Below are 19,969 nucleotides of genomic sequence, written 5' to 3'. Positions count from 1 at the left end.
AGTGGCCAAGATTAGAGAGGTGCAGTTGGGAGGCAAGGAACACCAAAGATTTCCAGCTGCCACCAGACACTTACTCTCCAGACGGTCCATATCTGACTCCAGCCCTACTCACCCCCTTGATTTCAAATTCCTAACCCCTAGAATGTTAGGGAAAACATTTCTGCTGCTTACAAGCCACGTTGTTTGTAATGCTTTGTTATAATGGCCCCAGAAAAATCCATGCAGGAAGTATGGATTACAGTGATGACTTACCAAAACTATTTTGGCCACACTAACTAAGATAAATGGAAGGGAAGAGAGGCTGGAACATGAAAAGATCAGTTGTCAAGATAGTATATGTTATGGTTTGATAACTAGTGGTCAACTTAACGCCAGCTGGATTACATCAGCATGCCTTGAGAGAAGATGCTCCACCTGAGGAGGGCTGCCAGGATAAATAGGTGGAGAGGAGAGCTGTTGGAGAGGGATTGAGGCGTTATAGAGGCATTGTTAGTTCTCCTACAAGTTGCTGTCTGAGCTGTTGGTTCTCCTGGAGAAGCTTGGGTCTTCACATCGAGCATTGCTTCCTGGCTCCGGAGGGGAAGACATGTGCTGCCTGGCCTCCAGGGTGAACTCGTCACGCTGCTTCCTGGCACGTTCCCGACTGTGCTTGTCGTCGGAGGAGCTCGGGGCCTCCATGTCGCTGAGGACAGCTGTGGTTCCTTTCAGGACAGCCTTGCTCTTTGTTGTGAGTGTGACTTCTCAGCTCCAGTGTAGAACCCTCATCCCACTAGCACAGCTCCCTCATCCTGCTGGCATAGACTTTCTGGCTTCCACCGCTGACCCGTGGGTCTTCCTGGCACGAATCCGTAAAAGAGACTGGCGTGAGTCCTTCTTGTGGGCTCTGGACTTCCAGTTGGACTCGTGGAGGCGTTGTCCTGAGCTCTGGGTTTTTATCTGGACTCATGTGGGACATTGCCGTGGGGTTTAGGCTCTTGACTTAAATAATCTATGTCGTTGGTGTTGCGGATAGATTTCCTGCATTCTCCTGTGTTAACTTCCGGTGACCATTATAAAAATATTATAAATTCCATGTCCTGACCTGAATTGTTCTCTGTGTACAACCCCTGACTACAACAGTATATTAATTTGGTTTGGGAAAAAATAGGATATAACCAAACCAGTGAGTAAATGATGAAGAAGCATGAATCCAGAGACATTACTGAGAAAGACCAGGCAGTGCACAGTGAAGAGAAACCCACCTCATGCAAGAGGAATGCAAGATGGATCAGAAGGAGAATACAGGTCCTGGAAGACTGAAGAGGATGGGGGAAAACAAAGGAGTTTTCTGAGGCAGAAATCGGAAAACAACTAGCTTGGTATCAGGTACCCAGTGTGTGTCGTAGTTACATTTTACTCATCGCTGAGACAAAATACCTAATGCTCAAAGTTGGGAAAAGAAAGGTTTATTTCTTACAGTTTTGGACTGCAGTAGAAGGCAAGCCTAGGACATCCTTTCTTTTCTGCCTTGGGAAACAGTTTCGACATCCTTTTAAAGCTGAAAAGTCAGTGAATTTCCTGACCACCTCATCAGCATTGGTCATGCCTGAATGGCTCAAGTCTCATGCATTTTTGTTCTTAATTTACAGACTGAAAGGGAAGTTACTAACTATTTGCTCATAGTACAGATAAGTCACATTATATATTCAGTTAATATAAATTAATCAAAATGCATAATTCTGATTAGATCATTTATTTTCTTCTTCTTTATTTCAGAATTTAGAAAAATAACCACACATAGGTTAATGATCAAGTCTTTGATCTTTAAAAGCTCTTCAAAATTTTGAAAGAAAAACTTAACAAAGCTCTTAAACTCAGAAGATCAACTATTTAAGTCTTTAAAATACATCTGTGGGGCACTGTCTCTGCACAGAATCAAAGCAACCAGGCAGCCTCTTGTGTGAGAGCAACAGGAGAGCCCTACGTCACTCTTTTTCCCAGGATAAATTCAAATGGCTTAAAAATATAAATTAAAAAAGGGAAGTTATGAGAGCCAAAAACACCCTTCTGCTGCTTAAAATCTTTTACAAGATATTTATCAGATAGAAGCATGGAACTCTGACACCTCTGAGTCAGCTTCAAAGTCCAAGTTAGGCAAACCACTTGTGTGAGCAGGAAGAGAATCCACAGGAGTCAGTGATTAGCCACGCCCACACTAGATAAGCTGTGTTCCTCTTCACAGCAAGCACTCCGTTTTTCATCTCAAAAAATACAGAATATTTTAATATGCTTTGCACTAGTTTCCTAGGATCCTATATAAAATATCTGAAGCAATGTGGCTTTTAAAAACAACAAAAATATATTGTCTCACAATTCTGGAGGCTAGAAGTCCCAAGTCGGGGTTTTGGCAGGGCCACACTCTCTGAAGGTCTTAGGAGAGAGTGCTCATCTCTCTTCCAGGCTCTGATATTACTGACAAAAGTGATCCTTGGCTGGCAGACGCATCATTCCAGTCTCATAACCATCTCTTTCCAGGCCTCTTCAAACCGCCTTCCCTCATTTACATATTTCTAGTCAAATTTCCTCTTTAATAAGGGCACTAGTCATAATGAGCACAGGTCCAGACAATTGAACTCATTTGATTGCTGGTTACTTCTATAAAGACTATATTTCCAAATACAGTCACACTCTGAGGTCCAAGAGGTGAAGATTTCAACATATCTTTTTAAGAAAGCACAGTGCAGCCCACGACACCCCTCAACAGTAACATCATCTTAGCACAAGAAGGGTTAATGAAAGCTGACATTCTCTTTGCAGTGTACCTTGACAGTGGGAAAAACAAGGCCAGCACTCCCCATAATATGGCTGGGGACACCTAGAACCCACACATATAGTGCTTTAAATAAACGTGCAGATTCTGGGACCTACCGAGACACACTAACAGATCCCTAAGGATCTGTTGCAGAGGACTGGATGACCAAAATATGTTGGTAAAGTAATCTTAAGACAGAAAAGAATAGGGGTTCTGGGGCTGGGGGTTTAGCTCAGCGGCATAAGCACCTGCCTTGCAAGCAGGCGGTCGTGAGTTCGATCCCCGGTACCGATAAAAATGAAAAAGACAAAAAAAAAAAAAAATTAAAAAAAAAAAAAAAAGAATAGGGGTTCCAAGTTGCACCTACATGAAAAATCAAGCTGCTTTCCTTGCATTTCCCCCAGAGCTTTTGCAGGAGCAGAGGGAAGATGGGCAGGGCTAAGCACTCCAGAGGAAACTGAGAACCACAGTCCAGTGGGTGGCCCCTATTCATGCTGGGTTGATTCTGGCCAAGGGCCGAGGCCCTGATTGTACAATGGTTGCAAAATCTAAACAGCAAATCTTGCATTAAGCACACATATCTGTCACATCTCTAGGTTGTCACCTATACTTCTTTGTCATGTTCCTTATTGCTGTGCCATGTCACAGCAATGCTTTTGAGGATTAACCACACAGCCAGAGAGCAGAGTCCACAGGTCTGATTATAGTTGGGAAACAGAGGATCAGGTAGCCCTGCCAAGTTCCTTGAATCTCCCAGAATAGACTGTGTTCCTTGAAGATGCTTCCAAGTTCCAGACAGAGGTATTGTGCCCTCTCCTTGCCCTCTTGTCCTTATTCAATGACACTAAGCAAACTGACTAGAAGTCTGTTAAAGTTCCCAGTGTCTGAGTGTGCACACTCCTTAGCACACCTCTTTCCCCCGTATAAAAGAAAGGCTGGGTATGGAGTCTCACTAAGGCAGCTGCCACACTGACAGCACAGCAGGTGGGTTCTGTACAGAGGTAAAAAAGAGGAACAGCACAGCCTTAAAGAGTGGTTCTAACTGAGGGGGAAAATTGCATTTTGGCAGGGCTTGAATTTTTTAACATTAGGAGTTCCAAAAGTCCTTTTTCTTTTGTTCTTTATTCAAGTCTTTTCTGAGCTCAGCTTATCTATACATTTGAATGATGTGAATGAATATCAGAGTAACAGAAGCTAAGCACTGAATACCTTAGCAATACAGGAGCAAAAACAGCCTTGAGCCCAGAAAAACAAGCACCCTTAAAGACAACACCAAAAATTCTGGAACCCTGATTTTGGGACTGGGGGGAGGCACATGCCAAAAAACAGAATCTTTGGCTGATGGGTACATCAGCCAAAAATGAGCCAGGAGGGAACAGCAAAAGAAAATGAGGGAGGGGGATTCAGGACACTTCCAGCACTGAGGAGAAAAGAGCTGGCAGGAAGGGAGGAGACAAACACCACTAAACTGCCACTGAAAGAATGAGGAAGTGGGTAAGGCAACAGGTTTCCTGTGGGACTGCACTCCACAGCCACTTGTCCTTTACACTCTGGCCCAGGGCGATGTTTCCAGCACACTGATCAAGAGCAGTGCCAAATTCAAGTGACAGTTGGTGCTGTCTCTCTGGTGAAAAAATCAGACATGTTTCATCAACACTAAACTGAAGAATGCACTCAGGGATATAGCTGAATGTGATGCTGATTTTAAAAATATAACAACTCTGAAGTTGTATTTTTTCCTTTTAACCTCTAGCTAAATAATGATACATTTATGGATTAGTTTCTTTTTGTGTAGAATAATAGTAAATGAAGATTTAATAATATGGTTCCTTTAAATGTAAACCTCCATTGTTGGATGGACTATGAAGTGTCTATCAAAGATTAGTAAATGTACTGCAAACAATAAACTACCTCTATAGCTAGACATGTGCAGATATTATGCTATTTTTAAAAAAGCATTTTTTGCACAGCTCTATAGGTAGATTTTACCATTACTGTTGATACTATTGTTTTTAAATGAAAAAGGAAAACATTAATTTCTTGAAGTCATTGTTAGCCAGATCTAACATAAATTCTTTATAGTTTGGAACTTGACTGACACATTTTATGATGTATTTTATTCTACATCTCTTCACATCTTGATTCATAATAAAAAGAGATTTCAAGTCAAAAACAGATGTTAAGACAAAGAAAACGTCAACTTACAATCAACAACACTTGAAAATTCTGATAGCATTCTCTTATGAAAAAAAAATTCTAGAACTATGAACTAGCCCAAGGTATTGATTATACTTATTAAAACTCATCACTCAAAATGAAGTCAATTCACAGTCTCTGTTATATTAATAGCCATTCTGAGAACAAGCCAAATGTCCTACACAGGTTTTTGTATCACAGAGTTGAGTTTAGGTTCCAGGTATCTGCAGAAAAAAAAATGTTTTTGCTATACTTACTAATGACATTTTGTATTTATATTTTTAAAAATTATTGTTATTCTTATTTTGAAATTATTAGTGCATAAATATAACATCTATATGCAATTGTCAGTGAGAGCTCTTTTTTAAATGATATGATATATGCATATATAAAAGCTTTTCAAAAGATAATGAAAAGCTTGACAATCATCTTCAGAGTGCTTCCAGAAGATCTTTTTCTTCTGTCATTTTCAATCTTTTTAAATCAGTGAATTTCATTCTGCTTGATCTGACAAGTAGGCCTTTGATTTACAACAGCTGGATTCCAGTGGTACTATACACACACACACATTCACAGAGTCATAAGTCACTTAACAACAGGAATATGTTCTGATAAATGTATCCTTAAGTGATTTTGTCCTATTGTGAACACCACAAAATGCATGAATTCAGTTGCTCTTTGATTACAAGATAACACAATCCTACAGAACCACCATCACATATGCACTCTGTTGCTAACAAAAACATCTTCATGAGGTACATGATTACACCTAATTTCATTTTTACCTTTATATGTCTTTTCTGTAATGAAAGGAACTAATGAAATATAGTTTGGTGCAAGGAGCTCAGAGTCACTCAAGTTTCCTGAATTAACAAAGTTGCAAAGTAGTTTTCCTGCATAGCTCATTACCATAAATTTGTCTACTTAGGGATTTAACAGATTGCACATGGACATAATATTTTTCCCTTCCTTAATTTCTGTCTCCATTTTATTTCTAAATTCAGATTTATTGCCATGAATTCTCCATTGACTGGTAATGTATTTAAACTTAATTCCAGTTGTTTTAAATTCTCTTTAAATTTTTATTTATATAAAAACGTCATGGTGGGAATCTACTGATAAGTATGAAAATTTCATTCTTGAGTTTAACAGTGCCTTGAAACTAATATTGCCAAAATTTCATAAAGGAAAATATATGTTTGTAGAAGAGTAAAAGTTATCCATAACCAAGAAGTGGCTGTCAGGAAATTGGTCATTAGTTTTTTGTACATTTGTTTTTTTATTTTCCCAAAGTATAAAAACAGGGTAATAACAAATATAAAGTTAAAGGAAAAGCCTAGTACCCCATAATATCCACATCCCAGTTTATGCATAATGTATCCATTTATATGTCATATGTAGGTGCTCAATAAAACTCTTAATTCCAAAGATGGCCAGGAGTCTTTGTTTGCCAGTTGGACCAACGAACCCTAAAAAAACAAAATCTTCCTATTAATCTCCATGCTCCCATGTAACCCAGTCTCCAGCACCCAAATCACCTGAAGAGACACCCTGGAAAATGTCCGGATCACAGGACTGCTGGCTCCTTATTCAAATGACCAGATATTTATTATGCTAATATATGCAAATACCTGTGAGTGCTCTGAGGTCAGTCACTTGTTTGCCCAACCTATCAGTGACCCTGAAAGTGTAATTATAAACCTTGTTATTTTTCAATTTTATAAGAAAACATCCTATATTTCATCAGTAATAATTTCATCTCCTGAAAGAAACCAAATATAAAATTCTCTTTCTAAATCCATTACTCATCTGATAAATAAGTCCACAAAAGACATTTAACTTCCTCTTTCTTATCTTAGTACAAGCTCTTGGGTATGCATAATGAATAGTCTGGCATGAAGAAATCTTGTTTCTGTAAGAGTTAAAGTTCCTCTCCCTGAACAAGAGCAACAATCCAATTTTACAAAAAACACCACTTTTGAGAAAATTAACAGAGAAATCAAAGTATCATTTCAACCACTGATCTTTCCATAAGTTCCTGTGATCTCTCTGTAAGGCTGGGAATATAGCTCAGTGGCACAGGGCCTGCCTGGCAAGCACAAGGTCCTGAGTTCAATTCCCAATACAAAAGGAAAAAAAAAAAAAACAGTTCCTCTCAGGACTGATGCTTTCATTTATTTCTATTGTATTTCCCTTTCACTTCAAATAGTATGTTTAAAGTAAGTTAGAGAAATGATCGACATTCAACAAGTAAACCTATTATTAGTTCATTTCTTTGTAAAGATTTTTAAAGAAAAGACCTTATAAGAAAAAATTGTTTACTAATAAATAAGGTGTTTAAATAATAGTCCTCAATTAAAAACCTTTTGTAAATTACTTAGTATCAAACACTTCTGATGTTATATACATACAATATGTAATATATGTGTCAGTGTCTACTTCAAATCTTCTTGGAAATAAAATTTTTAAAAATGAGTTATGTCAAGTCAAAGATTTTAGCCTTCTAGATTTTGATTTTAAAATGTTATTTCTGGAATTCCAGGAAAATTACAACATATTGATAGTGAAAATGAACAAATTTTTATAACCTTGAAATTAATTAGATAATAATGCATTGTTCCCCCACCTACCCACCCACACACACTGCTTCTCCCCATGACATCACAACAGGTTCCTCAAAGTTATTGACTCTTAAAAGTTGAGTTTAGCTTTCTTACCTGGTACTCTCTTCGCCCAGTTGATCATGTGCACCAGCTCCCTGTCTGCCAGGTTGGTCAGTAAGCCCATCATTGAAGCTTCGCTGAAGGGTTTGACAGCATCATACTCAGAATAGAGTAAGGGGGGCTCAGCATCCATCAAGGCACTGACCATCTGATCAGCTGTCAAGGACAAGGCGGGGCTGTTCTTCTTGGTGTGCTTAATTACAAGAGGGCTTGGCCAAAGATTAGAACCTCTCATGTCTCCAGAAGGCCCCATCTCATTCCTCCTTTCTTCATCGTCTCTCTGTCGCTTGTATTTCAACATTCTCCCTCCTCTTCGGTCTTTCCGTATACCTGAAAACGTAGGGGGAATAAACAATTAGTCTGTTTCTTTCATGTTGACTTTCATCCAAAGGTTCAATACAAAACTAATGACCTCCTTTTATTAATATAGATGTTTAGGGACACAGGCAAACTAATAAGCATTTAATAACTGGCTTTCCAAGAAATAAAGAAAAAGGCAGTCATGAGGAGACTTAGAGAAGATGGCAGATTGATAAGTAGCTTGTGACCACCAATCCAACCCTACAAAAAATATTGAAAGACACTCTAGAGTGAGAGAGAAAAAAATACCAGGATTTCAGCAACAGTGGCAAAGAGGCCTCAATGAATGGGGCAGATAGTATAATGAAGGAGAAAAGAAGAAAACCAATGGCAGAAAAATAGCATAACAGAAATGAGGCAGAGAAGGTTGGTTATAATCTCTAACATAGATGGCCTTGATACACTACCAAAAAGCAACACAGGCAGAGTAGATCAGGATATAGGGTACATCAAGATGCTCTGTATAGGAAGTACAATTAACCTGAAGGAGGGCTTATGGACCAAAAGTCAGATGTGAGAAAACAACGTTCTATCAATAGGGAACCAGAGAGAAATAGGGGCAGCTCATCCAGCAACTTCAGATAATTGGAAAAACATGACACTTTTGTGTAGTGGAGAACCACTCAGCCATAATAAAGGAAAACCTTGAAGCTTTTGTAGGTAAAGGAACACAACTTAAGATCAAGCTCAGGGGTGAAAAGGTTCCCAACCACTTGAGTAAATAGTGGGTTGCCCCTCAGCTAAATACTAAAGGAGTTAGTGGGACCCAAATGTACAGTGCACCCTGTGAAAGTGAAAGGGGAAGAATTGCCTAAAAAAGGGAGGCAGAGGGCATTGTTAATAGTGTATCAGGATTTAAAATCTACATTATTCTCATCACTCTGCTCAGTCTGATTATATTTTGTTCCAGTGTGTCTACTTGTACTAGATCTGAGGGCACAGACAGCTATTCCAAAAACAGCAGAAGATATACTATAGTAACCATCCTTAATTTTCTATTAACTTAATATGAAGCCCTGTATAACTTACACTGTCTTATTATGACTGATATTATTTAAACCTGGTTTATTAGATTGCCATTTTGTCTTGACTGATTTTATTTGAATCTGTTTGATTGACAGTATCAAGTCTGAGAGTATAGACAAATACTCTGAAGATGACAAGATTCACTAGGGTACCCACTCTGGTTTGACTATTATCTGCTTTTGAAGTCTTATAATGTCTCCAATGTTTTATTTTTGTTAATATTGTTATGTACTGCTATGCTCAATTACACTATGCCTGATGATATACACAATTCTATTGAAGATAACAAGAGACATCATAGTAACCACTGTAGATGGTTATTGATTTTATGTCTTTTTCATTTCATGTCTTTCTAGGAACTTGTTTTATTTTGTCTTGTTTTGATTTGTTTTTCCCTCTCATACAGAAAGGATAGATATACATGTAGAGACTCATGCATGCATAGAACTTCTAAACAGTTTATGAGAACTGATTATATAATGCCTGATAAAATGAACAACTACTTTGAAGAAAAAAAGAAACTAAGGTAACCAGTGTTGATTCCATAGCACCATGATGTGAAATCTAGCAATACTTTATTCTTTGTTCTTAGCAAACAATTATTCTTTGTTCAGAGTGATTTTAGTCTGTTTTGTTTTGTTTAATTTCAATATACATGAAGGTATGGGCAGCTATTTTGAAGAGAAAGAGCGAGTATGACAGCCATTGTTGACTTCCTTATTGTCTGGTCTTGAAGATGTAAAATGCCTTCATCATCCTGTTCTGATCAGTTTTATACTATGTTGTTTTGTATAAATTTACTGTATGTGAAGATATGGACAACTATATGAAAGAAAACAAGAGACAATATGATAGGTAATGAGGATCTCTGATTGTTTTGCCTTGAAATCTCTGTCTCTAATATTGTTTTCTTACGTTATGTTTTTTTCTGTTTAATTTTACCCTCTTTAGAATAAAGTTTTAAAAAAATAAGTCAGTATAAATAGTTATTCAATTTTACATCCATATTTTCTCACTTTGCCTCCACAAAAAAGGCACTCATTTGCAGAATTTTCCAGTTTTCATGGTATAAATGCTATCATCATAAGAAATTCCAAATCACTTGTCTGGTATCAAGAAGCTATGATTAAGTTTTCATGAGTCACAGAACAAGTTGGCTTTGACAAACCTGGAACCAACTATGTGTTCATGTTTAGCAAGTATTATAAAAAGGATAGAATTGAAGTATGATTAATATCAGGGATTATTTCCACTATGAACATTTTTTCAATAGTAAATTAAAAGGATATTTTTAATAATTGAAAAATGGGACAGAATAGTGGAATAAGACTTGCAGAGATAAAATCTCAACAGAAATACCAATTTGAAAAATTATTAATTCATGAGAGTATTTTCAAGAGCTAAAAAAAAAAAAAAACATGAGAGTCATAGAACCTGGTTTTGTCATAATAATAGAAAAGATACATTAGGCACTGGGGGTATAGCTCAGTGGGATGAGTGCCTATCTAACAAGTATAAGGCCCTGAGTTTGATTCCTAGTATTAAAAAAATGACACATTGAAAAACGTAGAAACTTTCAACTCTCAGCACCACAAAAAGACAGATATCTCCCGCTGGAGGGAGAGGTAGGGAACTAAGTGCAGGTGTTTGACCTAAATCCCAAAATCAACCTCACCACAGTGAAACCTAGTACTTGGCAGAGTCTTACAGCCTATGCCTCCAGGCCACTGGCCTCAGACAAAGTCCATGGATCTAAGTTTGCCCCAGTATGACAGATTTGTATATCGGCCCATATTGCTTTCAGTCAGTTGCAGTGGTCACAGACCATGAAGAGACAACAGCAAGTAAACCATAACATCATGGGTATTGGAATTGTCCCTGCACTGCACAAGTCTCATTGGACTGTGGGCTCCTATCGTGCACTACCATTCAGGTAGTCACGGGGGCCACACAACTACCAACCCCATCCCTTCTACAACCCTAGGCAGAACAATATGGAGAGTTACTATCCAATGGGAAAACAGGTAAGAGATAGGCACAAGTCATTACTGCACACCCTCCACAGTAAGACCCAGTGCCAGGCAGAAACACATGATACCAAAACAAGATGGCAATAGTAAGATCTAACTTAACCTTAAAAGCAAACAGATTGACCTCCGCACAGCCGCACTCAAGCGGCTGCCTGGGGCACCTCCAAGGCGGTCAGTGAGACCTGTCACTGCTGGCCCGGGAGTGACTGGGTGCCCACCAGCTGCCCTGCCCCTGACCTCGCCATGGCCACCAACCCAGAGGGGAGGTGGCACAAAGTCCACCACCACCGCCGCCATGCTCCAGCTGCTGCCACCCGAGAGGGGAGGTGACTCAAACTAATACAGTGCAGGCCACAGCACTTGACTGATCTGGAGGGGAGGAGTCAGCATATGCTGTCCCTGTCTGCAACTCACTAGCACACTGCAGTGGGAAGGGTCATCTAGCCAGTGTGCTTCAGAAGAATTGTAACCAACAAAGAAAGAAACTGGAAACTCCTGGAAGAAGCAAAAAGATGGGAAGAGGAAGAAACAACAAAAAGTCCCCAGGTCCCAACCCTGAGAACATTGACACAGGACAGGTAAATACAAAGGAGAACCAGAACAGCAAACATGCAATATCAGACACAGTGCCAGTGGACATAAAGAGATATGTTCGGGACCTCATAGACAAGTTCAAAAGTGAAATATTTAGCCAAATAAAGCAAAATATAAGAAAATTAATTAAAGAGATACTAAGCACCCCTCAAGCAGACACAGATGGAAGAAGGGAGGAACTCAAACACAGGGGAGAACCATTTGATGAAGAATATAAAAATATATAGAATACATGAAGCAGATTCAAAGAGATCACCAGGAAATTAAAAACTCTATGGAAAGATGGCAAATCAGCTTGAAAGAAACTAAGGATAGATTATCCAAACTGGAGGACAATTTTGCAATGTGGGAATATGAAAGGGAAAACTTTTTAAAAATAACAAGGAAACAAGCAGTAACAATACAAGGGCTAGAAGATGACAAGAGGATCTATAACTTGAGAATAAAGAATGTGAATGAAGAAGCTGGGGTACAAACAAAGGAACTACAAAGGTTATTCACAGAAATAACTAAGGAAAACTTCCCAAACATAGGAAAAGGAAATGATATTCTGATATATGAGGCGTACAGAACTCCAGCCACCTACAACCAAAACAGAGCTACACTCAGGCATATAATAATTAAGATCCAAGACATTCAATATAAGAACAAAATATTAAAAGCTATTACAGACGGGAAACAGATAACCGATAGAAGAATGCTCATCAGAATAACGGCAGACTTCTCAACACAAAAATTCAAGAAGAGCCTGGAGCAAAATATTCCAAGCCCTGAAAGAAAATAACCTCCAGCCCAGATTGATATACCCTGATAAACTGTCACTAGAAATTAATGGAGAAACAAGATGCTTCCAAGACAAAGAAGAACTTGGGAAATTTGCAACCACCAATCCAAGTCTACAGAGAATACAGCAGGGCATTCTAGAGAGAGAGAAAAGTACTAGGATTCCAGGAACAGTGGCAGAGAGGCCTCAATGATGGAAGCAGAACACAAAATGAAGAAGATAAGCAAATAACTGATGGCAAACAAGAGCATAACAGAAATGAGGCAGAGAAGATTTTATTCAAAACTGATAATGATTGATAGTATCAATTCTGAGAGGATAGGCAACTACACTGAAGATGACAAGACTCTATGATATACATTCTGGTTTGATAACTGCTGGTTTTTGAAATTCTATACTATATACAAAGTTGTATTTTTATTAATACTCTTATGTACTGATATATTTTATTATTCTTTGTTCAGAGTGATATTAGACTGCTTGGGTTTATTCAATCTCAACATAATTGGAGATATGGATAACTACATGTATATTTAAGCGTATAGGATTGATAACCATATTTCTAAGTTTTTGTTCAATAGTTGAACAGAACTGGTTGCAATCTCACTGTTTAAATCCCCACTTTATATACTCCACTTTAGTATCTGGTATAACTTTGTAAGAAGACAATCTGTAATCACCAACTAGTGATTTTTTACTATTTATTTTTTCTTTGAAATTATGTATTATTTCTACTCATTTTCAGTTTTGTTTAGTCTTTCTTTAAATTAAATTTTTTAAAAAGGCACCACAGTACTCAGTGCTGATCACAGAGTGCCATGATGTGAAATCCAGCAATACTATTATTATTTGTTCAGCATGATTTTAACCTGCTTTAGTTTGTTTAATCTAAACATAAATGAAGATATGGATAACTGCATGTATGTTTAAGTGTATAGGATTGACAACCATGTTACTAAGTTTCTGTTGGACAGTTGAACAGAACTGTTTGCAGTCTCGCTGTTTGAATTCCCACTTTACATATTCCACTCTTGTACCTTGAACAACGATTTGTAAAATGATAATATGTAAACATCAACTAGTGATTTCTTACTGTTCATTTTTTCTCTGAACGTATGTATTATTTCTACCTATTTTCTGTTTTGCTTAGTTTTTCTTTAAATAAAATTTTTTAAAAAGCAAACAGATTAAACTCTCCAGTTAAATGAAAGAGTGACTGAATAGATTGAAATACAGACAGAACTGTATAATGCCTATAGGAAACTCATTTCAGTTCTAATTATATGCATAGATTGAAAATAAAGGGGTGAGAAGAGATATTCTATGCAAATGGAATCCGAAAGAAAGCAAACATAGCCATACCTGCACCACATAAAATAGACTTCAAATGAAAATGATAGACATAGGAGGTGATTGTAAAATGATGAAAGAAGAAATAGCAATTATAAATATATATGCACCAAGTATCAGAGCATAGAAATATATGAGGCAAACATTAAGAGTCCTAAAGGTAGACATGAACTACAAGGAATTAATAGTAGAGTACTTGAACATTTCACTTTATGGAGAAGAAAACTCATCCAAATAAAATATCAACAAAGAAACAGAAGAGTTAAATTGCATTACAGACCAACTGAACCTAAAAACATTTCATCTAACAGCTGTAGAATATGCATTCCTCTCAGCAGGATAAGGAACAGGCTTAGATAGATCACATGGTAGGCCAACATGTCAATGATGTTTTTAAAACTTGAAAGCATACAATTATCTTTCTTTAACACAATGTAATAGAAATCAATAACAGGAAAAACTTTGAAAACTCAACTAGTACATGGAAATTAAACAACATACTCCTGAACAATCAATAAAAAGAAAATCAAGAAGGAAATCTAAAATTTTGAAACTACCATTTCCAAATGATAGAAACAACACATCAAAACCTCGCAGATGTAACAAAAGCTGTACTAAAAAAAAGTTTCTTGATTTACATATGTTGAACCATTCTTATAGTCCTGGAGTGAATCCCATGCAATCATTATAGACAACTTTGTTTAGTGTGATGTCAAATTTGGTTTGATAATATTGTGTTGAAAATTTATACTGGGAGTATTAGCCTGTACCTCAGTCTTCTATCAAAAAAGCAGAAAGATCTCAAGTAAATGCCCTATTGCTGTACCTTGAAAAACTAAAACACATGAAAAAAAAAAGAAAAAATTAATAGAGAAACAGAAATTTTAAAAGCAGGGCAAAAATAAATGAAATAAATAGATATTAAAACAATGTAAAACTCAAAATAAAGATTTGTTTTTTTGGAAAAGAAACAAAGACAGACTTTCCTATAGATGAAAAAAAGACTCAAAATCAGAGATGAAACGATAGATATCAACTCACACCACAGAAATGAAAAGGATCATTACATATTAGTTTAGACAACTGTTTCCAAAATGCTTGGTAATCTAGGAAAAATGAACAAATTCCTCAATGCATATATTTTTCCAAAACTAAACCACAAAAACTAAAATATATGAACAAACCAGTGTTGACTAACAAAACTAAAAAAAAAAAAAATCTAATGATAAAACTAAAAACTCATTTTCTGATCCTTTGCAAGATATTTTCCAGAATTATTTGTAGAGAAGCCACATAGTAACCCTCTTTTGTCTGCCTTGTTTTGATTTTCCAGGGAAAGGTCCAAAAGACTAAATTACCAGCTCTTAAGCAGAAATAAAATTTTATTTCTAAAAACTGATTTAACTGTAAAATGAGCAGCAAATTTGATGAGCAGCTATGGAGAGTCAAGAAGTGTGTTTGTTGTAAAAAGTATCTTGATTATAGCACTAAATAAAGAAAACAAGATGTCCCAAATAGCCATTTAGTACATTAGAATATCATCTTCAGAATACTTGAGCTTATGGACTAAGTACAATAATATGCATTCATCATTAGCTCTTAAGTTGTGCAGTGATTAGTATTTTATCTCCCTGAGGTAAGGCAACTCTGTCTTCATCACATTGATATAAAGATTGAGAGAGACCAAATATAGAATCTACATAATAACACTTACTGTGGATTTAAGTGATTCTTTTCTGCCTTGAGTGATACTAATTTCAGGGAACTGAGTAAGCTAATCATGCTGGAAATTGGAATTAGAATGAAAGGGAGAGAATGTTTGCTTAGGGTGCTGTCTAGGGAAGGCAGCTCTGAGGAATTTCTTTGAAGGTTGCCCAGTTTCAGGTGTAAGTTTAGAGACCCTGTCTGGGCTGAGTCCTAGAAGAAGAAAAGGCCTACACATATGTCAACTACTTAAACAGTAGATATTTTGGTTCTAAAATAAAAAGATCCCTCCTAATGAGTCAAATGCCTAAGTAATTTCAAAAGACTACTTCTAATCATTTTAGAGTTTAATTAATAATTCTTTTTTAGTTGTTAAAATCTTCAGTTTGGTCATGGAACCTCAGGAAAATTTAACATACTGTACTATCTGAATATTCATTAATGATAGAATGCACTGGATTATTTGCTTCTAATGCATTCTATTTTTAAATGTTCTTTTATTGAAATTATCTTTTAGCCTCTTCATAACTTATGCCTGTACCAAAAAAGTAATATAATACCAGTAAAGTTATTTTCCAGTTTCCTGAAACTACTTCATTATATTACTAAATAGTTTGAACATTGCATAATCACTTTTCTTTTGTTTCTCAATAATTTCACATTACTCACAAGGTCTTAAAAAGCCAGGCAAAGATGTACACTAAAATCTTTTCAAATTCAACATGCTGGAGAAAACAGAAGAACTCACAAATAAAAAAATGAAATAAAGATGAGAACTTAAAAAATTTCTTCATGAAGATTTTTCTGCCATACTCAGGATGAGTACAGTAAGAAAGAAGCTTAGGTTAACTATTGTGTACAAGGTCATCTCAAGGGTGACAGAGGACTTAAACTAAGGTACGTCTAACTATACAGCAGTATTACAGTATTGGTGTAATGTCCTTATAAAAACATTAGATTATGCTATATCTTTGTTATATAATTACAAATTATTAATAAAACATTGCCACATATAATGTCTAGGACCTGAGAATTATTCACTTCAAAACTTCTTAACATTCTTTCTTTTCTTCCTTTCACATCTAAAGAATCACCACGACCTAACAAGAATTTCTTCACATAATTCTTGTTTTAGTCCCTTCACTTCTGCTTTGGTTACTTTTCTCTCACTGCTGAGACAAAATATCTGACACCCAAAATAAAGGAAGGAAAAGTTTATTTGGTTCTTAGTGAGGTTTCAGTCTGTAATCAGCTGGCTCCAAGGCAGAGTGGCACATGGCAGAAGGCAACAGTTCATGGTGGCAGAAAAGAGCAAAAGGGAGGAGCATGCACAAATGACCCTTTTTCTCCCTTACATTGTATGTAGGCATATCTCACACCTGTAATCCCAGCATTAGACCATGCGTCAGTTATGCATTCTAGAAGCCTGTTCCGACAACTGCATCAGGCTTTAGGGGGACATCTAGACACAAAGCATAACACCTTCTGTATACTGCCACCTTCTGCTGTGGTTAGATGAATGTCCTCCAAAGGCCCATGTGCTGAAGACCTGGTTGCCAGCCTGTGGTACCATTGGCAAGAGTTAGAATGTCCAAGAAGTAGGACCTAACAGGAGGAAGATTAAGTCACTGGTTGAAATTTCTCAGAAGTTGGGCCTACTGGGAGGACGTAACATTACTGGGGATACGTCCTTGAAACCATGGCTACTTCCTATATCTTTGCTTCCTACTTGCAGTAAGGTTAGCAGTTCCCTTTGCCACGAGCTTCCACCATAATGAACTGCCTCACCAGAGGCCCAGAGAAAGAGCCAAATATCCATGGACTGAAACCTCTGAAACAATAAGCCAAAAAATTCCTTTTCTCTCTTTAAGTTTACTATCTCAAATATTTTATAAACATAACACAAAGCTCAGTAACACATCATTCCAGCTCATCTCTTCAAGCCTTGTCACTTGTTACCTTGCTGACCTTCATCCTACCCTTCAGTCCAGCTAACTCATGACTGGCTAATCTCTGCTGTACAAAGGTTCATCAAGTTAATGTTTGTCTAAATCCATCAATGAGTACCTTGGCTGTCATCAAGAATTGCTTAACTAACTCTAAAGACTGGGCAGCTTCATGGGGGATAATATATATAAACATATATTATGGCATATATCAGCTATATTTACATGTAATATAAATTATTTTTAATTTTAAAAGACATTGAACTACTGATAAAACAAAACTCTAAATTAAAATTCATAGATTTCCACAAATACTCCAAAATACCCTTCAAAGCTATCTTTGAAAGCTCTCTCCACAAAGCTTTATTTTATTTTATTTTATTTAAGGAAAAAAGAGAAAAAAACAGAAAAAGGGTACAAGTTTTACAAAATTTCAAAAAAAAATAAACAGTAGGAAATCACTAGTTAATAGATTAGATATTGTCATCTTAGAAATAGTTGTTCAAGTTAGAAAATTAAAGCATATAAAGTGGACATTCAAACAGTGAGACTGCAAACAGTTCTGTTCAATGATCCAACAAAAACTCAGTACTATGATTGTCTATCTTATATGCTTAAATTTACATGCAGTTATATCCTTTAGAGTACTTTCTTTTCCTCTCTTTTTTAAAAATGACAATTACACATTTCGGGTTTTATTACTCCCACAGTTCTTATTAATTTTTTTTGAAGAGAATAAAACCAAATGTAACATAAAAAAACAGTCAGTCAAATCAAAAGGATGGACATAGTACATAATGTAAAAATAGAATACAAGGTGATCAACAGTGGTTACCATAATGTCTCTTGCTGTCTTAAAAAGAATTGCCTATATCATCAGTTATAATAAAATTGAACAAAACAGTAAAGAACAGAACCAATAAAACCAAAACATTGCAGACATTACAGGACTTCAAAAGAAGATAATAGTCAAACCAGAATGGGCATCATAGTGAATCTTATTGTCTTCACAGTTGTTGCCTATGCTCTCAAACTTGGTACTATCAAGCAAAACAGAATAGAGGAAAATCAGTCAAAACAAGATGGTGAGAGCAATACAGGGCTTCAAATCAAGTTAATAGGAAATCGAAGTGGGTTACTATAATATATTCTTCTATTTTTATTTAATTTTTCCCTTAATTAAAAAAATAATAAATAATAAAAAAGGAGATTGAGATAAAAGAGGACATAACAACAAAACAGCACAGGTCAGAACATAACCATTTAAGCAAAATAGTGTTTCACCACAAGATATCCTGACATAAAAGTAGTTACCACAGTGTCTCTTTCCTTGAAATCTTTGAGTATAACTGTGTATACTGTAGCATCAAACATATCAAGACAATGTAAAACCATTCAAGAGAATGACAGTATTACAGTGTATTTAGAACCAACTAACAGAAAATGAACAATGGTTTCTGTATTATCTCCTTGTCTATAAAAGTTTTTGTTTATATTATCATATATAATAAAATCCAATAAGATACAACATGTTAAGACTAATGAAGACAGAAGAACAAAAGCTTGATGGGACTTCAAAACCGGATGATATTAAATCAGTACTAGCTATTATGATGTCTTGTTTTCTCCAAAATAGCTGTTCCCACCATCCAACCTTCTCTGCCTCATTTCTGTTGAGCTCTTTTTCTGTCATTAGTTGTCAGTTTGTCTTCTTCATTTCACTTCCTGCTCCATTCATTGTGGTCTCTCTGCCACTGTTTCTGGAATCTTGGTATTTTTCTCTTTTAGAATGTCCTGCAGTATTCTCTGTTGTGTTGAATTGGTGGTTGCAAATTCCCCTAGTTCCTCTTTATCCTGGAAGCACCTTGTTTCTCCATTAATTTCTAGGGACAGTTGTGCAGGATATATCAATCTTGGCTGGAGGTTATTGTCTTTCAAAACTTGAATTATTTTGCCTCACACTCTTCATGATTTGATGGTTTGTGCTGAGAAGTCTGCTGTAATTCTGATGGTTATTCCCTTGTAAGTGATCTATTTCTTGTCTCTGACAGCTTTTAATATTCTGTACTTATATTGGATTTCTGGAATTTTGATTATTATATGCCTGGGTGTAGTTCTGTTTGGGTTGTAGGTGGCTAGGGTCCTATATGCCTCATAGATCTGAGTATCTTTACCTTTTCCCATATTAGAGAAGTTTTTCTTGACCATTTCTGTGAATAGCCTTTGCAGTTCATTTGTTTGTATCCCTGCTTCTTCCTTTACATTATTAATTCTTAAGTTATAGATCCTCTTATCATCTTCTAGCCTTTGTTTTGTTACTGCTTGTTTCCTTGTTATTTTTAAGAAGTTTTTCCTTTCATGCTCCCACATTAAAAATCTGTCCTCCAGTTCAGATAATCTATCCTTAGTTTCTTTCAAGCTGTTATGCCAGCTTTCAATAGAGTTTTTAGTTTCCTGGTAATCTC

General features: G+C 36.4%; 1 protein-coding gene across 6 annotated transcripts in view; it reads right to left on the bottom strand.

The window, feature by feature from the left end:
- Positions 1–19,969, bottom strand: part of Esr1 (estrogen receptor 1) — a 357,099-nt gene that overhangs the window by 132,303 nt on the left and 204,827 nt on the right. For all 6 annotated transcript variants that reach the window (XM_003468423.3, XM_063233327.1, XM_063233328.1 and 3 more), the window contains one exon: positions 7,705–8,040. In XM_003468423.3, coding sequence (XP_003468471.2) covers positions 7,705–8,040 — 336 coding nt within the window. The remainder of the gene's footprint in view (positions 1–7,704; positions 8,041–19,969) is intronic.

The sequence above is a fragment of the Cavia porcellus genome, unplaced genomic scaffold (genome assembly GCF_034190915.1).
Source record: "Cavia porcellus strain 051 isolate PalLab524CR breed Dunkin Hartley unplaced genomic scaffold, mCavPor4.1 scaffold_22, whole genome shotgun sequence".
NCBI lineage: Eukaryota > Metazoa > Chordata > Mammalia > Rodentia > Caviidae > Cavia > Cavia porcellus.
The sequence above is the reverse complement of the archived record's forward strand: the minus strand, read 5'-3'. Positions and strand labels throughout refer to the sequence as shown.